The sequence below is a fragment of the Lontra canadensis genome, unplaced genomic scaffold (genome assembly GCF_010015895.1).
Source record: "Lontra canadensis isolate GAN:19392208 unplaced genomic scaffold, GSC_riverotter_1.0 scaffold9, whole genome shotgun sequence".
In the NCBI taxonomy this organism is placed as follows: Eukaryota; Metazoa; Chordata; class Mammalia; order Carnivora; family Mustelidae; genus Lontra; species Lontra canadensis.
This window is the reverse complement of record NW_022631003.1, coordinates 24832195-24853287: the sequence shown is the minus strand read 5'-3', so window position 1 is coordinate 24853287 and position 21093 is coordinate 24832195. Positions and strand designations below refer to the sequence as shown.

Genomic DNA, 21093 nt, shown 5'->3' with positions numbered 1-21093 from the left:
TGGTAAAAAATACCCCCAGCTTTTAAAAAAAATCACAAGTATTTTTAGAAAGAAGGCATTTGTTAAATATTTGTGTACTATGACTATAAAAAGGAAATATTTTTTGTGGATATCGTTCTTCTTTAGACACATGCTATAAATTATAAGAAATGACCTTATTTACTTATTAATGTTTATGGTTTGGCTATATAAGCAGAGTGTCTTAGAGAGTGATACCAAATGAGTAAAACGTAGGGGAATGAGAGAGGTACAATCCTCCTATATTAATTTGGAGCTTGTGAGTGCAGAGCAGTGCATAGTGGGGAAGTGAGTCGTTAATTTAAAGTTACTTCAGTTTAACAGAAGAGGAGGCAGACGCACACATAAATATACAACTTAATAAGCGATTAACACTATTCAACTTGATCTGATTGGATAGAACTATGCACCTAAGGTTAGGAAACCACAGTGGCAGATACAAGCAGAGGCAATAAGCCTATGGGCCTCATCTTAAAGGCAAAGAATCAGAAGGAGGATATGGATAAAATAAAGACTTGGAGTTGCAAAGGAAAGGGTGAGGTCTAGCAAATTACGGGACTGCAAATCTTGCGTGAGATAAAAAACAGTCTCAGTATTGGATGACTACTGGCAACGGAATTTTATTATGAATGCTTAAAATTGATGGGACATTCAGAGAGAGTCCCTTCCAACCTAGGAGAAATACTAGAAAATACTAGAAAAGTTAATTAGAACTAACACACATTTGACAGAAAATAGGGTGGGTAATTGTGCTGGGCTAGTTTGGGATCCAGATAATAAAAAGAAGACTTCATGAGGGAGGCAGAGTGGTTATTGAGCTTTAAAAGATAAGAGTGAAACTGCGAGATAATTCATAATCATTATTATTGCCTAATATTTATTTTTGTTGCTTCCTAAGCTGTTGAGTAAACTGGAAGACTTACCTGCAGGGGGAAAACAGGAACTCTGTCTCTGAAATGCAATTCCACCTCAAAGCACAATTAACTGAAATGAGTTAATAGTGTGACATCATGTAGTTATTATAATTGGACAAAAACACATTGGTTCGTTTTAACTTGAACATTTTCTAAGGGGTTAAAAATCTTTGGAAATAGTTAGAAAAGACCCTTAAAGCTTATTCTTTAAAAAGATTATAATTTGAAAGTTGAAAATAATATTGTTGTGATATTTTTTGCACAATTATATAGAAACTCAAAAATTGTATATAATAATACTGATGACATTACTTGCCTAGGTCCATAAGCGATGATTCAATTGTTTGTTGCACAGGCTCAGAGAGGAAAAAACTAAGCACACAATCACTCTGAAAAATAAGACAAAGTATAATGTTTCTTCATATCTTATATTTATTTATTGCTCCTATTCACAGGTGGGACTCCTGTGATGGGGGGATGGACCCATAATCCAATATGACTGGTATTTTTAGAAAAAGGGGAAGTTGAGACACATTCATGTAGGAAAGACAATGTGAAGAGACACAGGTCAATGATGATCTTTTGTAAGTCAAGGAGAGAGGCATGGAATGATTTTTTCTGTCACAATTATCAGAAGGAACCAAACTTGTGGACACTTTGATTTCAGACTTTCAGATTCCAAAAATGGGAAACAATGTATTTCTGTTGTTTAAGTCACCCAGTGTGTGGTACTTTGTTAAGGAAGCCCGAGCTAACTAACACAGCACCCAGTGGTGATCCCTACATCTATGACCGGGATTCTAGTCCTTCCTTCTCAGGAACCTTGTGGAATATCTCAGTCTATACTTCAGTAGATTTACCTTCTTCCTTTCTTTCTCACCAACATAAAGTAGTCTCTTCATTAACAGCTAGCAAACAGAAGAGTCAAACCACACAAAATGTACTCACACATGAACAATACCTTGTCACAAATGCCCTTTTCAAACCTTGTGTTATTTCCCACCTCTTTGACAAATCTTAAGTTGCCAACATTCATACGGCTTCAACTTCTTCAATTTCTACTCTATGATTTATAACACTCAGTTTTCTGCCACTAACTGTTGTCCAAAAATGTTCTTACCATTATTTTTTTTTAAGATTTTATTTATTTATTTGACAGAGAGAGAGAGATTACAAGTAGGCAGAGAGGCAGGCAGAGAGAGGGCGAAGCAGGCTCCCCGCTGAGCAGAGAGCCCGGTGCAGGGCTCCATCCCAGGCGCCTGAGATCATGACCTGAGCCAAAGGCAGAGGCTTAACACACTGAGCCACCCAGGCGCCCCTCTTACCATTATTTTTAACAACTTTTACTTTTCAAATGTCTTTTGTTCCCCTCCAAATCCAGTGGGATTAGCCTTTATATAGCTGTTATTAGCCTTTATATAGCTGTTCCATTTTTAATGAGAAACTCTCTTTCATTTGCTTTTATGATACTAAGTTCTCCCAGTTTTGCTTCTATCTGTCCCACCATCTCTCTCTCTCTCTCTCTTTTTTTTTTTTTTTTTGAACTGTTTTTCCTCAGGCTCCTTTTCTTTTGCTTGTAATATAAGTTCTAGTGTTCCTCATTTCCAGGCCGTCCCTCTAATTACTGACCCATTCTTTCTGCGTGATGATATCCCTTTTGGTGGCTTCTATAATGATGTACAAATCTAAACCTTAATCCCAGATCTATCTCCTGAGCCTCAGCCTGCTATTTCATAATACCTATTTGTTGGCTTCCTTGACTATTGGAAAGACAATTAAAACTGAAAAGTGCACCAGTAAATGCATTTTCTTTGCCCTCAAACCGCTACTTCTTCTCATTTCCAGACTCAAAATAAGGTGTATCTTTTTAGACTCTCTGTTCTCCCTTACCCTACACGTAATATTTATTGCTAAGTCTCACTGACTTTAATTCTTAAATATCGCAACCATCTATTTTCTTCTTTTCAGGTATGCTTCTGACTTCCAGCATCATTACTTCTCACCCAAATTACAGCAGAGTGTTTCTCCAAGCCTTATCCTGTTACCCTTTGATTCAATCTGTTCTCCATTTAATTGTAAAACTGATCTTTCAAAGTAAAAATCTAACAGTTAACTGCTTAAAATCTGGCAGTGGCTCCCCATCGCTCTTAAGAAATAGGTCAACTGCTTCACAAGGTTTGTATGACCTTTCTTGACTGGGATAATGTTCATTTTCCCTCTTCATCTGTCAGCATTTCTCCTCCAGTTATTTTATGCTTAACTACAGCTGAATTATATTTATTTCCTCAAGTGTGTTATGCTCTTTCACCTCCTTATCTTTCTACACATTCCATTATCCATCCTTTCCACTCCTATCCACCCATCTGCCCAAGGTTTATCACCTGTTTTCTTTCCTATTCCTTTAGTTTAGTCAATAAGGTATCAAGAGGGATTGTCATTTATTCACTCATATCTAATACAGTATTTTTGCTCAATAGATATTTCTTAACCAGAACTGAGATCTCTCTTTAGATATAGAATACATTGGTTTTCTAATACAAATATTCTTATCTATGTAGCAATTTTATACATCGTAAATTAATTACCAATTTTGATCTCTACATATTGATCCCTTGTGAACTTGCTTAGTAAGACTCTATCCTCAAGAAATGTATCCATATTCAGGATGCTGACTAAACCAAGTTTTCTTACTTTGAAATCTTGAAGACAAACTTAGGACTGTGCAGAATTCGTTGAAGAAAATTTGACCTTCTTTGGCCTTTTGACAACTTGTCAATTATTCTTCTCTCGCGACATTTTGGCCTCACCACCCAATGGTTATTAAACTTCAATAGGAGGCAGAATATCTTCCCAATTAGTATCTGAAATGTCACCACTAGCTAATTATTCCCTTGTGTTTACACTGTCATATCCTTGAAATCCTCATTTGTAATTCCGGGTGTGGGTGACATACTAAATACTAATTCCTTATTGTAACAAGATTGTTTTCATTCTTGAGGAGAAACATGATTCAGCGTCAAGGGAGGCAGAAATCAATGAAAGAGATGAAGAGGATAGGAAAAGTAATGTTGCTGGATCTTAAAATAATTGATTTAAAATTTTCTCTGACTTGACTTTACTCAGGGGCATGCCTCCTTCTGCTTTTTAGCACATTGCACCACTGGCAGTTTGAGTTATAGAAATGTCAGTAGCTACAATTGTTCTTACTGATAACTTAGATCAATGTTCTCAACTGGGTTTGTATTGACTCCTAAGCAATGTGGTGATATTTAGCTCTGTAAGTTGTATACTGAGCAACTTTACAGGTGCCCTTTTTACATGAACTGCAAATATAATCCTACTTAAAAGTATTGCCCGTATGTAGGGCTGGCAGATATAGCAAATAAAAAGAGAGGATGTCCATGCAGTATTCGCAACATACTTATTCTATTTTTTTCCTTTCATTGTATTTTATATATATGTGTATTATTTTCTTTTTTCTTTAAAAAATATTATTTTATTTTTTTTTCAGTGTTCCAAAATTCATTGTTTATGCACCACACCCACATATGGTATATAAACAACATACTTATTCTAAAAAAATATTTATCTCAAATTCAAATTTAACTGGATGACCTGCATTTTATCTCACTACCCTATAATATGAAGAATCTAGAAAATGTGTGAGCACACTTTTGGTTGTCTCAGAGGATGCAACTGGCAATTAATGGGCAAGGCCACTTATCCTAAATGTCCTGCAATACACTTAGGAGATTCTTACGTTACGAGGAATGTTGCTTTCCCGCTTAATCCTTCAAAAGGTAATCATTTCCCAGGTAAAAAAAAAAAAAAAAAAAAACAACTCTGAATTTAATTACTTTATTCCAGAAGTGGGAAAACTGAATACTAGATAGCATAAGTGATTCACTGATTGAAATTAGTACCACACAAAAAAAAAAAAAAGCGCCCAAACAAAGAGTGGTAGAGAGTAGTCAATGAGCCCAGGACCACCTATGTTACTATTGCCAATGGCCTACAGATGTGAAGAATGCATATGGGGGACAGGTAGGAGATGTCGGTAGAGAGAATTCTGTAGGAGTCCTAGAACATGGTAACGCTACACAAGCTTGAAACTACTGTGACCTATTGATGAATTTTAAGCAGAAAATCATCACAATTAGATATTTTTAGAAAGATGACAGTGTAGCATTGTGGAGGAAAGGAGAAAAACAGCAGCCAGTTTAGGAGAATATCATCAGTAAAATTCCTCATATGCTCAATATATTGTATTTTCTGAGCATTCCATTCTGATTTCCCACTAAATCTCTAAAATGGCATTTGCGTTCTTTCCCATTCTATTTATAATCCCAGTCCTGGTTGTGAGGTAGGTCTCCTCTTTGCATCTCCTTGGTCTTCTAACCTCCCTTTGTTATACTTTTATAAAAAATACTCTGCTTTGAAGATCGTGTTTGCTGACTATCCTGCCCTCCTCACTTGCTGTTGCACCTGTCTACTGATCTTTAGGTCACTGATCTTCACTTCTTGAACATTTTCCACCTTGGAACACTGTATTGTCTTCAATAGTTCTTGTCATAATTCATACTTATTTTAATATTCACACAAATTATCCTTCCCTGTGGTTACCTTCTTTATTTTTGAACTCCCCTTATCCATTGATTTTGTTCTGCATCCCACTCAGTCACTCACTCCTGTTCCCTTGATCTTGATCAGTGAAGAAAGCTCTTCCATTAACCTTGATTTCTAGTTGCTTAGTTTACTATCACCATCTTCTTCCTTTCCAGCTCATTCCCTCTAGTTATACAACTCAAACAATCTGTTGACTCTAAGACCTTTTCACTGGCCTTACTCATTTCATATTCTCATGTTCCTTCTTGGACACTTTGGATCTCATGATTGATACTAATAATTCCATTGCATATTTCTTTCAACTTGTTTGGCCCTGTCTCCTTTTATTTCATTATATATTTTTCAGTAACCCAACCTGGATTATTCTCTGCCAATGCTGCAACTGCAGCAGGCCTGCTGAATGTTCCTGGAGAAAAGCACTCAACCAACCACACTTTACTGGTCTTACTATCACCTCATGCCCACTACCCTCAAGTTGGTTTTTTTAAGATTTTCTGGCAAGCTATATGTGTCAGTAGTCCATTTATTCCTCTATTCACCTATAGGTCTATTTAATAACTTATCCTTGCTCCCCAACATGCCCACATACTTTCCCTCTCTTTCAGTCTTCTCAAGGCTGTCTTCTTATTGACAGAAAAAATGGAAAAGAATTTCTATAAGCTTCCTCCAACACACCTGTTATCTTACCTCACTTCTGTCCTTTCCTCTATTACTTGGATGTACTATCTGTGCTTTAATCTGAGACGAATTTGGGCACTAGATCCCATGCTCTGCTCTATACTCAAAGTCAACACTTTGGTCTCTGGTTAAGTTCTCATTTCTTTCATTATCAATTTTTGCTTCTTCATTGGATATTCCTAGCAGCATACATACATGCTATGACTTAGTTCAATAAACAAAATTCCTGACCTACATTTCCCTACACACTATCTTTTTCCTGTTCATCCTTAGAGCAAAGCCTCTTCAAGGATAATTCTCTACTTTCTATCCCAAATTCCTCTTTTCATATTCTCTTTTGAACCTATTCTAATCAAGGTTTTGTTCCTAACATTTCCATCAAACTGTTCTTGTTAGATTCACTAATGATATCCATTTCGCTAAATCCAGTGGCCAATTCCCAAATTTTGCCCTATCAGTAGTATTTGAAATGGCCGATTTTTCCTTCTTTAAAATGGGTTTTTCTCTTCAATTCTAGGCACAAGATGCTTCTGGTCTCCAACGGGTTGCTTTTTCTCAGCTTCTTTTGTTGATTCTTTCCCATACTCTCAACTTTTAAAATTGGTATGTTGCATGGTCTAGCCCTCAGATCTCTGCTCTTTTATATTCATGTTTCACCTTAAATAATCTCATCCAATCTCATGGCTTTGAAAACCAATTATTTGCTGACAACTCCAATATTTTTATTTCCAGCCTCTCTTTTTCCCTCAGCTCAAGACATTCAATTTTCCACTTGACATCTCTAATTAGAAATTTCATATGGAACTCAAACTTAGTATACTTTGATCTAAACTCCTGTTTGGGGGCACCTGGGTGGCTCAGTGGGTTAAAGCCTCTGCCTTCGGCTCAGGTCATGATCCCAGGGTCCTGGGATTGAGCCCTGCTTTGGGCTCTCTGCTCAGCAGGGAGCCTGCTTCCTCCTCTCTCTCTCTCTCTCTGCCTGCCTCTCTGCCTACTTGTGATCTCTCTTTCTGTCAAATAAATAATAAAAAAAATTAAAATCTTTAAACTCCTGTTTGCCCCCACTCTCTACTGAACTCTTATAGTTTTCTCCATCACAGCAAATACTTAACCAATACTAGCTTGTATGGCCATAATAGTAAGTTAGTGATTGCCACTTATCTTGACCCATCAGTGCCTGTGCCCTAATGCTTGTTAAATATCTGGAACATCCCTCCTATATGGAACATTATATATTTAGTGAATAAATTAATAAAAGTTTGGGATTTGTTCAGGGACTCTAAAGTTACTGGTCTTTGATATATCAATGGTTCCAGTAAATGGATTAGGCTATATTGAATGCTTTAGGAGGTTATTATATATATTTCTAGAGCAGATGTTTATCTAATAATGGTTTTAAAATGTCTAATATACTTTAAAGTTACAAATGCAGTCTACACAGAGCAAATTTGAAAGCCAATTGAAAAATTTTAAAATTAAAGTCTCTATCAGCTTATTTTTTGCTAAATTCAGAAATCTTATTAATATGTTGTTTATCAATTATATCAAAAGTCATTTGCAATTTAAAATGATTGATTTTTGAGAAAGTTGATCAATTCAAAGTTGCTGAAAACTTCAGTGTTTTTCCCATATCATATAAACATATTCTTGCTCTCAAAGACTACAGAGACTTATAGTATTTGCAAAGATCAGAAGTAATGTAATATAACACTGAGATCAATTTTTTCTCACTTTAAAATAACACATTAAGAATTCCTATTTATTAACTGGCCAGCCAACATCTAGAATTGGCTGCAATATTTAGTTTCAGTGAGTTAAAACAATAAGCTAAATCTATCTCAAACACTGTGAAAGGCTGTAAAAAATGTGAACTTAAAAATGAATTCCCATAAGAGTTTTAAATCACAGTTGAATAGGAATTGTGTTTTATTGCCTTTTTCATAAAGCAGCTTGTCAGAATGTCCAGTCTTTAATGTAGTTCAACACACTGTATTTGTACTGGAGTTACATAGAAGAATGACACTGTGAAGAACGGTGAACTTCTAAAGAATCTTTTATAATTCTGATTCTAAAATGTCATCAGTACTTCACTAGACTCTGAAAAATAATCTTGGTTTTACTGATGGTACACATGTGACATTTATCCTGCCTGCAACATAATCTCAGCCGGCTCCAAAAAGGAAAAGAGCAATGTAGTGACAAATGTAGTAATTAACATCTGGGTTTAGCAAGTGGGGAACAAGAAACATATGTTCACTATTAAGATGGGATTTACCCATTTGGATTTATTTTGACATTTGATTTCTGCTTAAAAAAAATAAGATTGCTTAAACCATAAGTGATACTATTCCTTATTTTAAGAGGCTTTCAGAAATGAACAGCAATCCTGTGAAGAGCTAGAAATTACAATTAATATGGCTTTAAAATTTTAAAAAACAACAGCTGGTTATATATCTCAGCTGAAGTAAATGTAGATACAGGTGATTTTAGGTACTGCCATCATTTGCTGTAACTTTTTTTTTTAAGATTTTATTTATTTATTTGACAGATGGAGATCACAAGTAGGCAGAGAGGCAGGCAGAGAGAGAGGAGGAAGCAGGCTCCCCGTGGAGCAGAGAGCCCGATGTGGGGTTCAATCCCAGGACCTGAGATCATGACCTGAGCCAAAGGAAGAGGCTTTAACCCACTGAGCCACTCAGGCACCCCTCATATGCTATAACTTTACGTTTATATGTTCTTTATTAAGATCTTACTTAGTTGGCAACACAATTCCACTAAAACAGAGCAAAATTTAAAGCAAAAACAATTCCTTTTATCACAACTATCATTCCTTTGAGGAATGAAATTACAATGAAAGGAAAAAAAGTTTCTATTAGCGTGAGAGAAGAAAGTAAAACTAAACAAACAAACAAAAAAATCCCAGGTAGATACAGGACTAGGATGTCTAAACTGATGCTTCCAATCTCATTAGAAGAGATATTGAGGAAGTATGTAATTATAGTTTTCATTTATGCCTATTTTCTTTTATCAACAGATTATACATGTATGTGTGATAGAGTGAGAGACAGGCAGATAGACAGAGAGACATGGTCTCAGAGATATACAAGCATCCCTCTAACTCAGTTGCTCTTATGTCATTAGATTAAAGCCCCAAAGACATCTGTCCCACCACTGGACCTTAAAACAGACTTTTTATCTCATTTCCTGGACAAAAAGCAAGAGTGCTTAGAATTGGGAATGATCCTAGAAGGGACTGTGACAGTTGATTTTAACAAGATAAAATTGTCCCGTTTTATATTCAAGGTGTATCTTCTACTTCCTCCCCCCCTTTTCCCATTCATGGCCATACATTTCTTTATGTTCATGAATGTATGCATTTATAATGGTGATGAGTGCATTGAGAATAAAGTTTATATGGTATTAATTGAATCTCTCCAAAGCTCTTAGAGTGTTATACATAGTAATGTTATACATGCCCAATACCAATTAAAAACTCTTGACAAAGTTATGTACCATGATATAAAATATTTTAAACAGTTACAAATAAATGTACTAAACGTATTTTAGTAATAAATGTGCTAATGTAACTAAAAAAGAATATGAGTTTCAGTGTCTAGGCATAGTAAGATTATTTGCTTTTCTTACACTGCCATATGACAAGCAGCTATGAAAGGAGAAAAATATTCTGTTTTTATATTTATTTATTTATTTGAAGAGAGAATGAGAGAGAGAGAGAGCACAAGCAATGGGGAGGAGCAGAGGAGGGAGAGTCCTAAGCCAACTCTGCGCTGAGCACAGAGCCTCATGTGAGGCTCGATATCACAGTCCTGAGATCACGACCCTGATATCACGAACAAAACCAAGAGTTGGACGCTTAACCAGTTGGTTAATCATTCCAGGCGCCCCAAGAAGAAAAATATTTTTGGCCACCTGGGTGGCTCAGTTGGTTAAGTGACTGCCTTCAGCTCAGGTCATAATTCTGGAGTCCGGGGAATCTAATCCTCCATCAGGCTCCCTGCTCAGAAGGGAGTCAGCTTCTCCCTCTGGCCCTCCCCACCTCATGCTCTCTCACTCTCTCTCTCAAGTAAATAAAATCTTTAAGAAAAAAAGAAAAATATTTTTATATGGGTTTTTCTGAGGCCAGGGATGGGAATTATTCTATCCCAGGAATATTCAGCACTAATATGAATTTACTTTAAACCTCTTATTAGAAGAGGAAAGGAAACTTGTGCATGTATAAAAATTTCCCCTAAGTCATTCACATCACTTAAAATAATTAAAATGCTCATGTTACATTCATGACTTTATAGATGTTGGTGTTTCTATAGATAACTATGTACATAACTATGTTTACAGGGGAAAACTGTATAAATAATACAAAATTTTAAAAATCTAAAAAAAATCCCTTTACTTTGAAATAATTTATATGATTTTTAGGTCAATAATGTTTTATTTAGTTCATTTTTTAAAAGATTTTACCTATTTATTTGACAGAGAGCAGAAACAGAGGGAGTGGCAGAGGGAGAGGGAGAAGCAGTCTCCCTGTTGAGCTGGGAGCCTGTTGGGGGACTTGATCCCAATACCCTAGGATCATGCCCCGAGCCAAAGGCAGATGCTAACTGACTGAGCCACCTGGGCACCCTTATTTAGTTAATCTTAAAATAAGTTTTCATTTCCAGTATATAAAAAAACTGAACCAAGGAAGTGTCTACCAACATATGGAGACACTGAAGTATTCACCATGATTAATCCATTTGAAGATAATTGAAAACTGACCACATTATGCATTACACACAAAGAACTTGGGTGATTAGGCAGGTCACACTGCTTATTAATGCTAATCAGCATCTGATGATATCACTGTCAAATTATTATTGTTCTATTACTGTGTAATCCATATAATGAGTAATTGTATCAAGTCCCACAAAGTTCCTTAGGAATAAGGGGGGAAAGCCAATGTATGAAGCTATGGAAGTCTTTATGGGGCCACTGGCACCTATCTACATAGATAGACTATTGACAAGGACTGTACACTCCTTAGAGCAGTGCCCACATCTGATTTAGCTTTTGACTTTCTAAAATAGAATTTCTCAAATCTGGCTGTGCATCTAAATCACTTATGTTAATAAGAAATAATACAGATACCTAAATGTCACTTTTTACCCAGAGAATTAGCATTTCTAAGGATGGGGTCTCACAGCATACTTTTTAAAACCTCCTCAAATTGTTAAAAAAAATTGATCACTAGCTGCTATTTTGAACCCCTCCCTGGCCAGACAGTATACAACGCAGGCAATCAATAAACATTTGTTGAATGACTGATACAGTAGTTTTCCAAAGTGGCCCCTATTATGCTAGCACCCACATTTAATTTTTATTGACTTGAGTTTTATTAATACAGCAGTACTTTATTTATTTTGTAGTATAGGAATGACAACTAATAAATAGATAAAGGACTTACATCTCAGGAAGGTATTTTAATGTACTCCACTCATTGTGCAAAATTCAATTAAATTATTAGGGGACTGTTACTTTGGGAGAAGGCACACTTATAATATTGGCTTCCTTTTGCAAGAGACAAATGGGATTCCCCTTTTTGGAAGTCCGGTGTTAGAAGTTGGCTGACACATTCTCACTTGGAGCATTTCTAGGATCTATGATTTTACAATAGTGTCTCATGTTTGATCATATAAATAACTCTTCTTTTTCCTTCTGTTTTCTTTTTTTTTTTCCCCTCACTCAACCCTTAGATCTTAATTCCTCCAAGAAAAAAACAGTGTGGTGCCTGAAATTTCTTCAGCTTTCCTATTTCTAAATACTGACCCATAGAGATTAAAAACAACACAAAACAAAATAAAACATCTCTTCCTAGGGTATCTACAGGAGTACTTTAGTTGGCACATTAGCAAAGGTGAATGTATGATGAATCCTGTGAGCTCCGTGTTTGGTGGTTTCGCTCATCTGCGTGTATGCAGCAACAATTGTGATGGGCAACAGTATTCACTAAGCCTTGCTGTGTTAAGTTGTACTTGTGCAAGTGTTCCCTGCTTGCTATGTCTGACTCCTCTGCTTTCCTCTCTCATAACAGCCCTCTGCTAGCACTTCCATATGAACTTATCCTGTGAAGAGATACATTTAAGAGTTCCCTAATGAAAGCCTGCTGCCACATGAAAACAGATCTCAATATTTTCCTTATTCACGCTAGGGCCAGAAATCAGAAGGTCTCTTCCACTTCACACTTACTTGTCTCTGCCTAAATAAGCTAAAGGCTGGCACCTGCAATGGTTACTAGATATTCTGCCAATTATTCTGCAAAGGCATAGCCCTTAAAACAGCTTTAGTATAATCAGTGAGGCAGCCTTCATCATACATATCATCCCATCCACTATTCCCTCAGCATTTCCCTTATAGACAGCTGCCATACCCATAAGACCCTTGGACTATAGCATAGGTAATGGACATGGACTTCAGAGAATGGCAGAATAAGTAAGGAAGATTAATATGTCAACATTCTAAAAAGGGGCACGTGGCTGGCTCAGTCGGTAGAGCATGTGACCCCTGAGTTCAAGTCCCATGTTGGGCATAAAGTTTACTTAAAAAGATTTCATCATTCTATATTCTTAAATATACAAAAAACACTTGAAATCCAATGTAATAAATTAAGGTGCCTAAATTCTATGGGGCAGAAGCTTCAGTTATATCTCATTTCCCATTACTCACTGATTAAGACATAAAACCAAATATACTGAAAAGATAGGATACAATTTATACTGAGTATGCATGGACAATAGTTTAAATTCATGCATTCGGGGGCGCCTGGGTGGCTCAGTGGTTAAAGCCTCTGCCTTCGGCTCAGGTCATGATCCCAGAGTCCTGGGATCAAGCCCCGCATCAGGCTCTCTGCTCAGTGAAGAGCCTGCTTCTCTCTCTCTCTCTCTCTGCCTGCTTCTCTGCCTACTTGTGTTCTCTGTCTGTCAAATAAATAAATAAAATCTTTAAAAAAAAAATTCATGCATTCGCAATATATCTACACATAACCATTTATTTATTTATTTATTTATTTATATTCATTTGAGAGAGATACGGATACAGACAGAAAGCACAAGCAGGGGGAGAGGCAGAGGCAGAAGCAGACTCCCCACTGAGTAGAAAGCCCGACATGGGGCTCTATCCCAGGACTTGGAGATCATGACCCAAGCTGAAGGCAGATGTTTAACCATCTGAGCCACCCAGGCGCCCCTCTACACATAACCATTTATTATAGTATTGTTTTCCTACTGCCTAATATTGTTTTCAACAATTATTTTACATCTTTGTTTTCAGTTTCCTCATTACATAGTTCTATTCCCATGATGAACACATACTTTTTATTTCTTTCTCTTTGTTCATAACAAACATATTAAAAATGTGCTCTGAGAGGTCTTTCTGAAGACTGCAATTATGACTCAGTGCACTATTGATGCTCATTCTTTAGAAGCATGGCCAGGCAGTATTCCTAGGCTCTGTACTAGGTAACCGGTAGAATCTGTCTCTAAGTTAGCAGCTAGTAGACTCAACTTTATTCTCTAGCAAGCCAGAGGTCCCTGTCATGGGGCTCATGTGGGATTATATGCTGGGGTGAGGAAAAATACCAAAATTACATTAATTTTTATTTTGTAACATCATCCAAATTTTCAATTTTTTTACAAATTTGTTTGTTTGTATATTTATTTATTATCTTTATTTTTTTAGATTCCAAACATTCTCTTTTTTTCTCAAGATTTTATTTATTTATCAGAGAGACAGAGAGCATACACAAGCAGGCAGAGGCAGAGGGAGAAGCAAACTCCCTGTTGAGCAATGAGTCCCATGCAGAACTTGAACCCAGGACCCTGGGATCATGATCTGAGCCAAAGGCAGATGCTTAACCAACTGAGCCACTCAGGTGTCCCTCTAAACATTCTCTTTATTATGTGTTTGATCAAGAGGAAAAACTAAGTGTGGGCAAGGGAGGGGATGGAAGGGCTCACCTTGCCTGGGAGCCCCTCATCTGCCATCTATTTTTTCTACAAATTTCAAAACATTTATTACTTATTAGTTTAGTAGTTTCTGTGTAAAACATAAATAAATGACATGTTTTGGAAGCATGAGCTAATTTCTTTAAAAAATGCAAACCTGTAGGATATAAGAATAAATAAGAGATTGCTGCTAAGTACTTTTCAGATGCAAACTTTCAATCTTTTAGGTTTTGAAAAGCAATATAAATCTATGGTTAACATATACTAATGATTCTGTTATTATTCATTTAAAATATTTATTGACTATTGATGGCTTTGTAACTGTGCTATAAATGGGTAATAATTGAATAAATAGAGTCATTGAATTCTTTAAGCTTCAAAACTAGAGAAGAGCACATAACCATAATGGATGTGTGTTTAGGGTTCCCTCTATTTAGTATAACTTTCTCTCAATTTCTATTTACTAACACCTATTTGCCCTTTAAAAACAACTTGAATGTCCTACTCTCTGGGATGTCTTCTCTAACTCACTTGGAATTGAGTTAAGTATGCCTACATAAGTGCTCAGCCACTTGTCCTTTGATACAAAATAGCATCTCTAGCTGAGAGTCTAAGAGTCTGGAAATCATATCGTAGCACAATCTTCTTGAGTCCATATTTGCTAAAAGCCAGTAATATAGTAGGGAACACGAGTATTTACTATATTGAAGGCCAAATGTCTGACCATATCCAAACTGGAAAAAAAGGGAAAGAAATCTATGGCATGAGTAATTTTTCTCAAACAATAGAGTGCATCAGAACATCCCAGACAGCTTGTTAGAAACACAGACTGCTGGGCCTCATCTCCAAAATGTCTGATTTGGAGCCCCTGGCAGACTCAGTTGGTAGAACATGTGACTCTTAATCTCAGGGTCATGAATTTGAGATCCATGCTGGGTATAGAGATTATTAAAAATAAAGTTAAAATAATAACCAATGGCCAAAATTTCTGATTTAGTTTGTCTAGGATGGAGCCAAAAATTTGCATTCTTATAAGTTCCCAAGTGAGGTTCCTAGCACAGTCCAGAAACTGTGCTCTGAGAACCACTAGTCTTAGAAACTGGTAATAGGGATTTGAAAAATCTCATCTCTTGCTCCTGACTATGTGGAATCAAACATAGTCATTATTGACAATTTGGGGTTGTTTTCTAATAGCCATTGGACCCTTATGGTCTGAATTGTGGGATTTTCTTCTTTTAAGTGGGTCTGATTCTCATCAAACCACAATATTACTCAATTGGGAGGTACAGCAGTAAGCTAACATCCTAAATCAGCAAACCCACAGTTGAGACAGAATTTTTAATACATTCATTAACATACTGTATTTTTAAATTTCGGTAAGGTTTCCTTGATATACACTGATTTACTCTGTTACATAGCATGTAATTTTTAAAAATTTAAGCCATGACTGGTCTCCTCTAATGAATTTCCTAAGCTCCAAGTGGAGAAGAAAGGTTTTTGAAGTAACAACTAACTGAAACAGGATTCTTTGACCTTTTAAATCCCAGTGTGGGATCTAGTCTAGCCCTCCTATTACAATGCCTGCAATTTACTGAAGCCTAAAATATGTATCTACATGTACAGCATGATATTATGTATACTACACATGGTATAACCCAAGTGCTGCTGGCATTTAATTAAGACTGCAGAGTTCAGAAATGGCCTGTTTATGTCTGAAACAAGCCTGAACCAAGGGGGCGCCTGGGTGGGGGAAGAGAAAAGACGGGGTTCACGATATTTTAATTGGGAAACCCATACTAGCAGCAGTCAGTTTAAGTGCTTCTGTCATTCACTCACAACTCCAACAATGGGCATCTTATTAATTAGCATATTGAATGTCAGAGATTAGATTTTTAAAATAAATAAACGGTAGCTTATTGGCTAGAATGATTAATATTAGAAACGGGCTCCCACTGATGACATCAAAGTGACTCCAAATATGTGGATTACTTAAGAATATTCCAAAAATGGTTTCCATTTTTGATTGAAAAGGCAAAAAACCATAACAGGTGTGCACCCTGTACCCTTAGGGATAATGTTCTAGAGGATCCCTAAAGGGCCCTGTGTCTGTTCAAGAACTCTGGAGGATTCTGTTAGTTTGGTCCTTGCCTCTGAAACTTAGCATTTGTCTCATAGAAACCTCTCATACAGATAGTGATATGAACATCTAATGTTAAAGAGACCTAGTGCTGCCTTGAACATTCATAAGGAGTTGTAACATTGGTATGTGTGTATAGCTTATATGTGTGTGAATAGGGTGGGGAGATCTTATGAATGCTGTTTTTTACTCATGTGAATGAGGGGAGCAGTATTGGGGTCTGATATTTCTCTTCAATTTTCTAGTCTATTCTCAGAATCCCTGGTGAGTATACCAAACACCTCACCAAGAACTCCTTAAATATTTTTTCATATGGGAAGTGTCCATAGACCTAGACCCTCGGAAATGGTTCCCTATGAGAGAAAAGGCATATTTGAGCATAGGATGGGGGTTGAAGAGCAGAATGGCAGATAGCTCTGAAAGCTGAGGGTAGTATGGGTAAGGATTGCAGTTCTAGACTCCTATTTTTGATAATGGTAGATTAAGTCGCTTAGTGCAAACCTCCTGCTGAGGATAATTGGATTATTACAATTTGTTTTTTAAACTTTGCTTGAAAACATCAGAGAGCTAACAAGATAGTGAAGAATTACCAGGCTAGAGTCTGGGGCAAGGATTTGGAGACGTGAAAGGGTTTGGGCACTACATTTTTATTGTGGGTGTTTATTGATAGAGGTTTGAACTGTGGGAGGGCTGAAAGGTTGAGCAGTACCTACTTTGCAGAGATAATAGGAGAGGAAATAGAATCCAGAGCTGCTAAGGAAGCTCTTGCTGAATCTGTCTTATTTTGGATTTAGAATCAAATTCACATCTAAGGAAAAAGATGAGCCAGAAATAAGCCCTCATAAAAGCTACAGTTTGGTTTTGAAAAATCCAAATCCCTGCAATTGAATTGCAGCAATCCCAGACTGTTAATGTCCTCAGATATTACAGTTCTCTAGTACAAGATAACAGCAACATAGGCCTCCAATTATTTCTACAAAAGATGTTGCAGTACAGTATCTGGCCACAATAAAAAGGAAAATAACTAGGCTTACAAAGGAACAAGACTGAATGATAAAAGACTAGTAGAAACACTAGACAATAGAAATATACATGCAATGAGCCACAATACTGAAGTTTTTAGAAAGATTTAAAAAGACCTATGGTTAGGGGCTCTTGGGTGGCTCAGCTGGTAGAATGTTCCACTTTCGATATCAGCTCAAGTCATGGTCTCAGGGTCCTGGGATCAAGCCCTGCATTGGACTCCCCACTAAGCAGAGAACCTGCTTGAAATTCTCCCCCTCTCTCTCTCTCCCTCTGCCCCTTCCCCTGCTCACTTGCTCTCTCTCTCAAATAAATAAAGTAAGAAATCTTAAAAAAATAACTATGCTTATTATTTTCCAAGAAACCATAAAAAGGACAAATTTTCAGCAAAGAACAAGAAACTGAAAACAAGGAAATTCTAAGACTGAAAAATATCATAACTGAAATGAAGAGCTCAAAGGATGGATTTAACAGTATACTAAACACAGATAAGTAGAGAATAAATAACTCAGAAGATAAGTCAGAAGAAACTACTGAGAATAAGTTATGGAGAACAAAAGGATAAAAAAATACAAGAGTAGAGGCATGAGACATAGAGAAGACAGTGAAAAGGATTAACTTATATTTGATTATACCTTCAGAAAAAAAGGAGAGAGGAAAAAATATTAACAATATTTCAAGCAGTAATGACAGAATTTTCCAAAACTGATGAAAGACATCAGGGAGCAAATTCAGGAAGTGCTAACAAGCATGATAAATAAAAACAAACTTATATCTGAGCAATTAAAACAAAACTGTGTGGGGCGCCTGGGTGGCTCAGTGGGTTAAAGCCTCTGCTTTTGGCTCAGGTCATGATCCCAGGGTCCTGGGATCGAGCCCCGCATTGGGCTCTCTGCTCGGTGGGGAGCCTGCTTCCCATCCCCCTCTCTCTGCCTGCCTCTTTGCATACTTGTGATCTCTGTCTGTCAAATAAATAAATAAAATCTTAAAATAAATAAAATAAAATAAAGCTGTGAAAACCAACAGTAAAAAGAGAAATATTAATAGCAGTTAAAGAATAAAGAAAAAACAGTTTCAAAGATGAAACAAATAAAATAGGTGGGTTTTAAACAGAATCAATGGATGCTAAAAGACAATGAACCAATAGCTTTAAAGATTTTAAAATAAAATCATTGCTATCCAAATAGTAGAGTCAGCTAATATATCCTTTGAGAATGAAGACAAAAACTTTTCAGATAAATACAAATTTAGAAATTTTTTCTAGTAGCAAATTCATATTTTAAAAAATAAAAATTGTATTTTTCAGATAGAGGGAAAGCAGCATCAGATATAAAGTCAGTTATGACAGTGGAAATGAGATATGTGGGTAATATTAAACAGATATTGATTGTGTAAAACAACATAATACTTATTAAGTTTATGGGATATAGATGTAGCTATATATTATTAGTATAACATAAAATTCAACTGGGTTAGATAGAGTTAATCCACAGTCACAGGAAAAATCACACTAAACATTTATAAATATTTTAAGAGAATAATAACAAAGATACAATACTGTATGTAAAAACTTGTGGGGTGGATTAAATCTTGATTAGGTGGGGGGATTTAGAATTTTAAATGTGTAAGTGAGGATAGGTTGAAAATAAGCAAGTAACTATCTGAGAATGTAATAAATAGAACAGCAAATTATAACCAAGGCAAGCAGAAGAAAGGAAATAATAAAGGTCAAACATAAATGAAATAGAAAAATAATATAATAGAGTCAATAAATCCCACATTTCATTCTTTGCAAAGATTGGTAAAATTCATAATCCTCTGGCAAGACTGACTAGGAAATGACATACGTGAGGAAGAGAAGAGTAGACATCTTTTCAGATCCTGTAAGTGTTAAAAAGATTGGGAGAAGATGCTCTGAATAATTTTATGCCAATAAATAAGCACAAATTCCTAGAGAACTATAACTTAGACCCAGCAAGAAATAGAAAATGTGAATTGTCCTATAACTCTTAAATAAATTGAATCTCTGGACCTACATGGCTTTACAAATTAAAGAAATAAAACCAATTTTATACAAACTCTTCCAGAGAAAAGAAGAAAAGCAAGAAGTCTTTGCAACTAATATTATGAGGCCAGGATATTCTCCATTCTAACCTGGTAAGGACATTATAAGATAGAATATCTTTGTCATTAACAAAGCTAAAAACAAATGCTAAAGAAATGTCAAATCAGGGGCTCCTGGGTGGCTCAGTGGGTTAAAGCCTCTGCCTTTGGCTCAGGTCATGATCCCAGGGTCCTGGGATTGAGCCCCGCATTGGGCTCTCTGCTCAGTAGGGAGCCTGCTTCCCTTCCTCTCTGGTGATCATTGATCAGCCCAATAGATTCAGAAAAAAAAAAAAGAAAAAAAAAAACTAGATAAATTCAATTTTCTTTACTGTCAAAAAAAATTTTTTATAACATAAGGAAACTTTCTTAAAATAATAAAGGGTACCTACAAAACCTGTGTACTTAATGAGAAACTTCTTCTCTGAATCCAGAAATAACATGAGCATATCTGCCATCACCACTTGGAGGCCCTGCACAATCAAAATAGCCAGAAAAAGAAATATAAAATATAAATATCAGAAAGAAAAAAATAAACCTGTTATTTGCAGACAATATGATGTAATTGAAATATAAAAAAATACAAATAAGTTATTAGAATTAGAAGTGAAGTTAGTAAGATTGTTGAAAAAACAGTCAATATACAAAATGAGTTATATCTATATACTGGCAAAAAGAACAAAATAGAATTTTAAAAAGGTGTAATAAGATATCAAGTAAAATAATTATTTTACAATCTTTATGCATATGACAATAAGTTATTATTGAGTAAAAATTTTTCTAAAGATTTAAATAGGTACATGATTGTGGGTTAGAGTATATCAAGATGCATTTTTAACTAAAATCCTAGTTGTCTTCTGCATGGAATTGACAAAAAAGTAATTAAAATTTCAGGGTGCCTGGGAGGCTCAGTAGGTTAAGCATCTGCCTTTGGCTCAGGTCATGATCTCTGGTCCATGATCTCTGGAATGGAGCCATGCATCAAACCCCCTATTCAGCAAAGAGTCTGCTTCTCTCTCCCTCTTTCCCCGTCCTCCCCCCTGCCCACTCATTCTCTTTCTCTTAGATAAATAAAATCTTTAAAAAAAAAATTTTTACATGAAAATGCAAAAGTCCAAGAAGGGCCAAAATACTGCTTAAGAATAAGTATAAAATAGGAGAAGTTATTCCACTATATTTCAAGACTTATGATAAAGCTACAGTAATTAAGACTGTTGGCACAAGGGTAGATAAAGAGATCAGTGGCATAGAACATAAAAGCCTGAAGTAGACATATACGTCGATGGATATTTAAATTATTATAAAGGTGCACAGCAGAATAACAAGAAAAGGAAAGCCTTTTGAATAGTATTGGAACAATTCAAAATCTACATGGAAAAAAAAAATAAGATGACTTTTATTTTACACCATGCACTAAAGTCTACTCCAGGCAGATTGTAGGTTTAAATGGGAAAGGCAAAACAACAAAGCTTCTAGGAAATAATAAAGGAAACTCCCTTTATGACATCGAGGTAGGGCATGTTCTAATCATATAAGAAAATACAATACATTTTACTCTATTAAAATGAATTTATCAGAAGACATAATAAAAAGAACA

General features: G+C 35.9%; 1 protein-coding gene across 1 annotated transcript in view; it reads right to left on the bottom strand.

The window, feature by feature from the left end:
* Nucleotides 1–21093, bottom strand: part of PIK3C2G (phosphatidylinositol-4-phosphate 3-kinase catalytic subunit type 2 gamma) — a 350852-nt gene that overhangs the window by 40511 nt on the left and 289248 nt on the right. The window contains exon 30 of the mRNA XM_032855093.1: nt 1249–1321. Within this exon, the coding sequence (XP_032710984.1) occupies nt 1249–1321 (73 nt within the window). The remainder of the gene's footprint in view (nt 1–1248; nt 1322–21093) is intronic.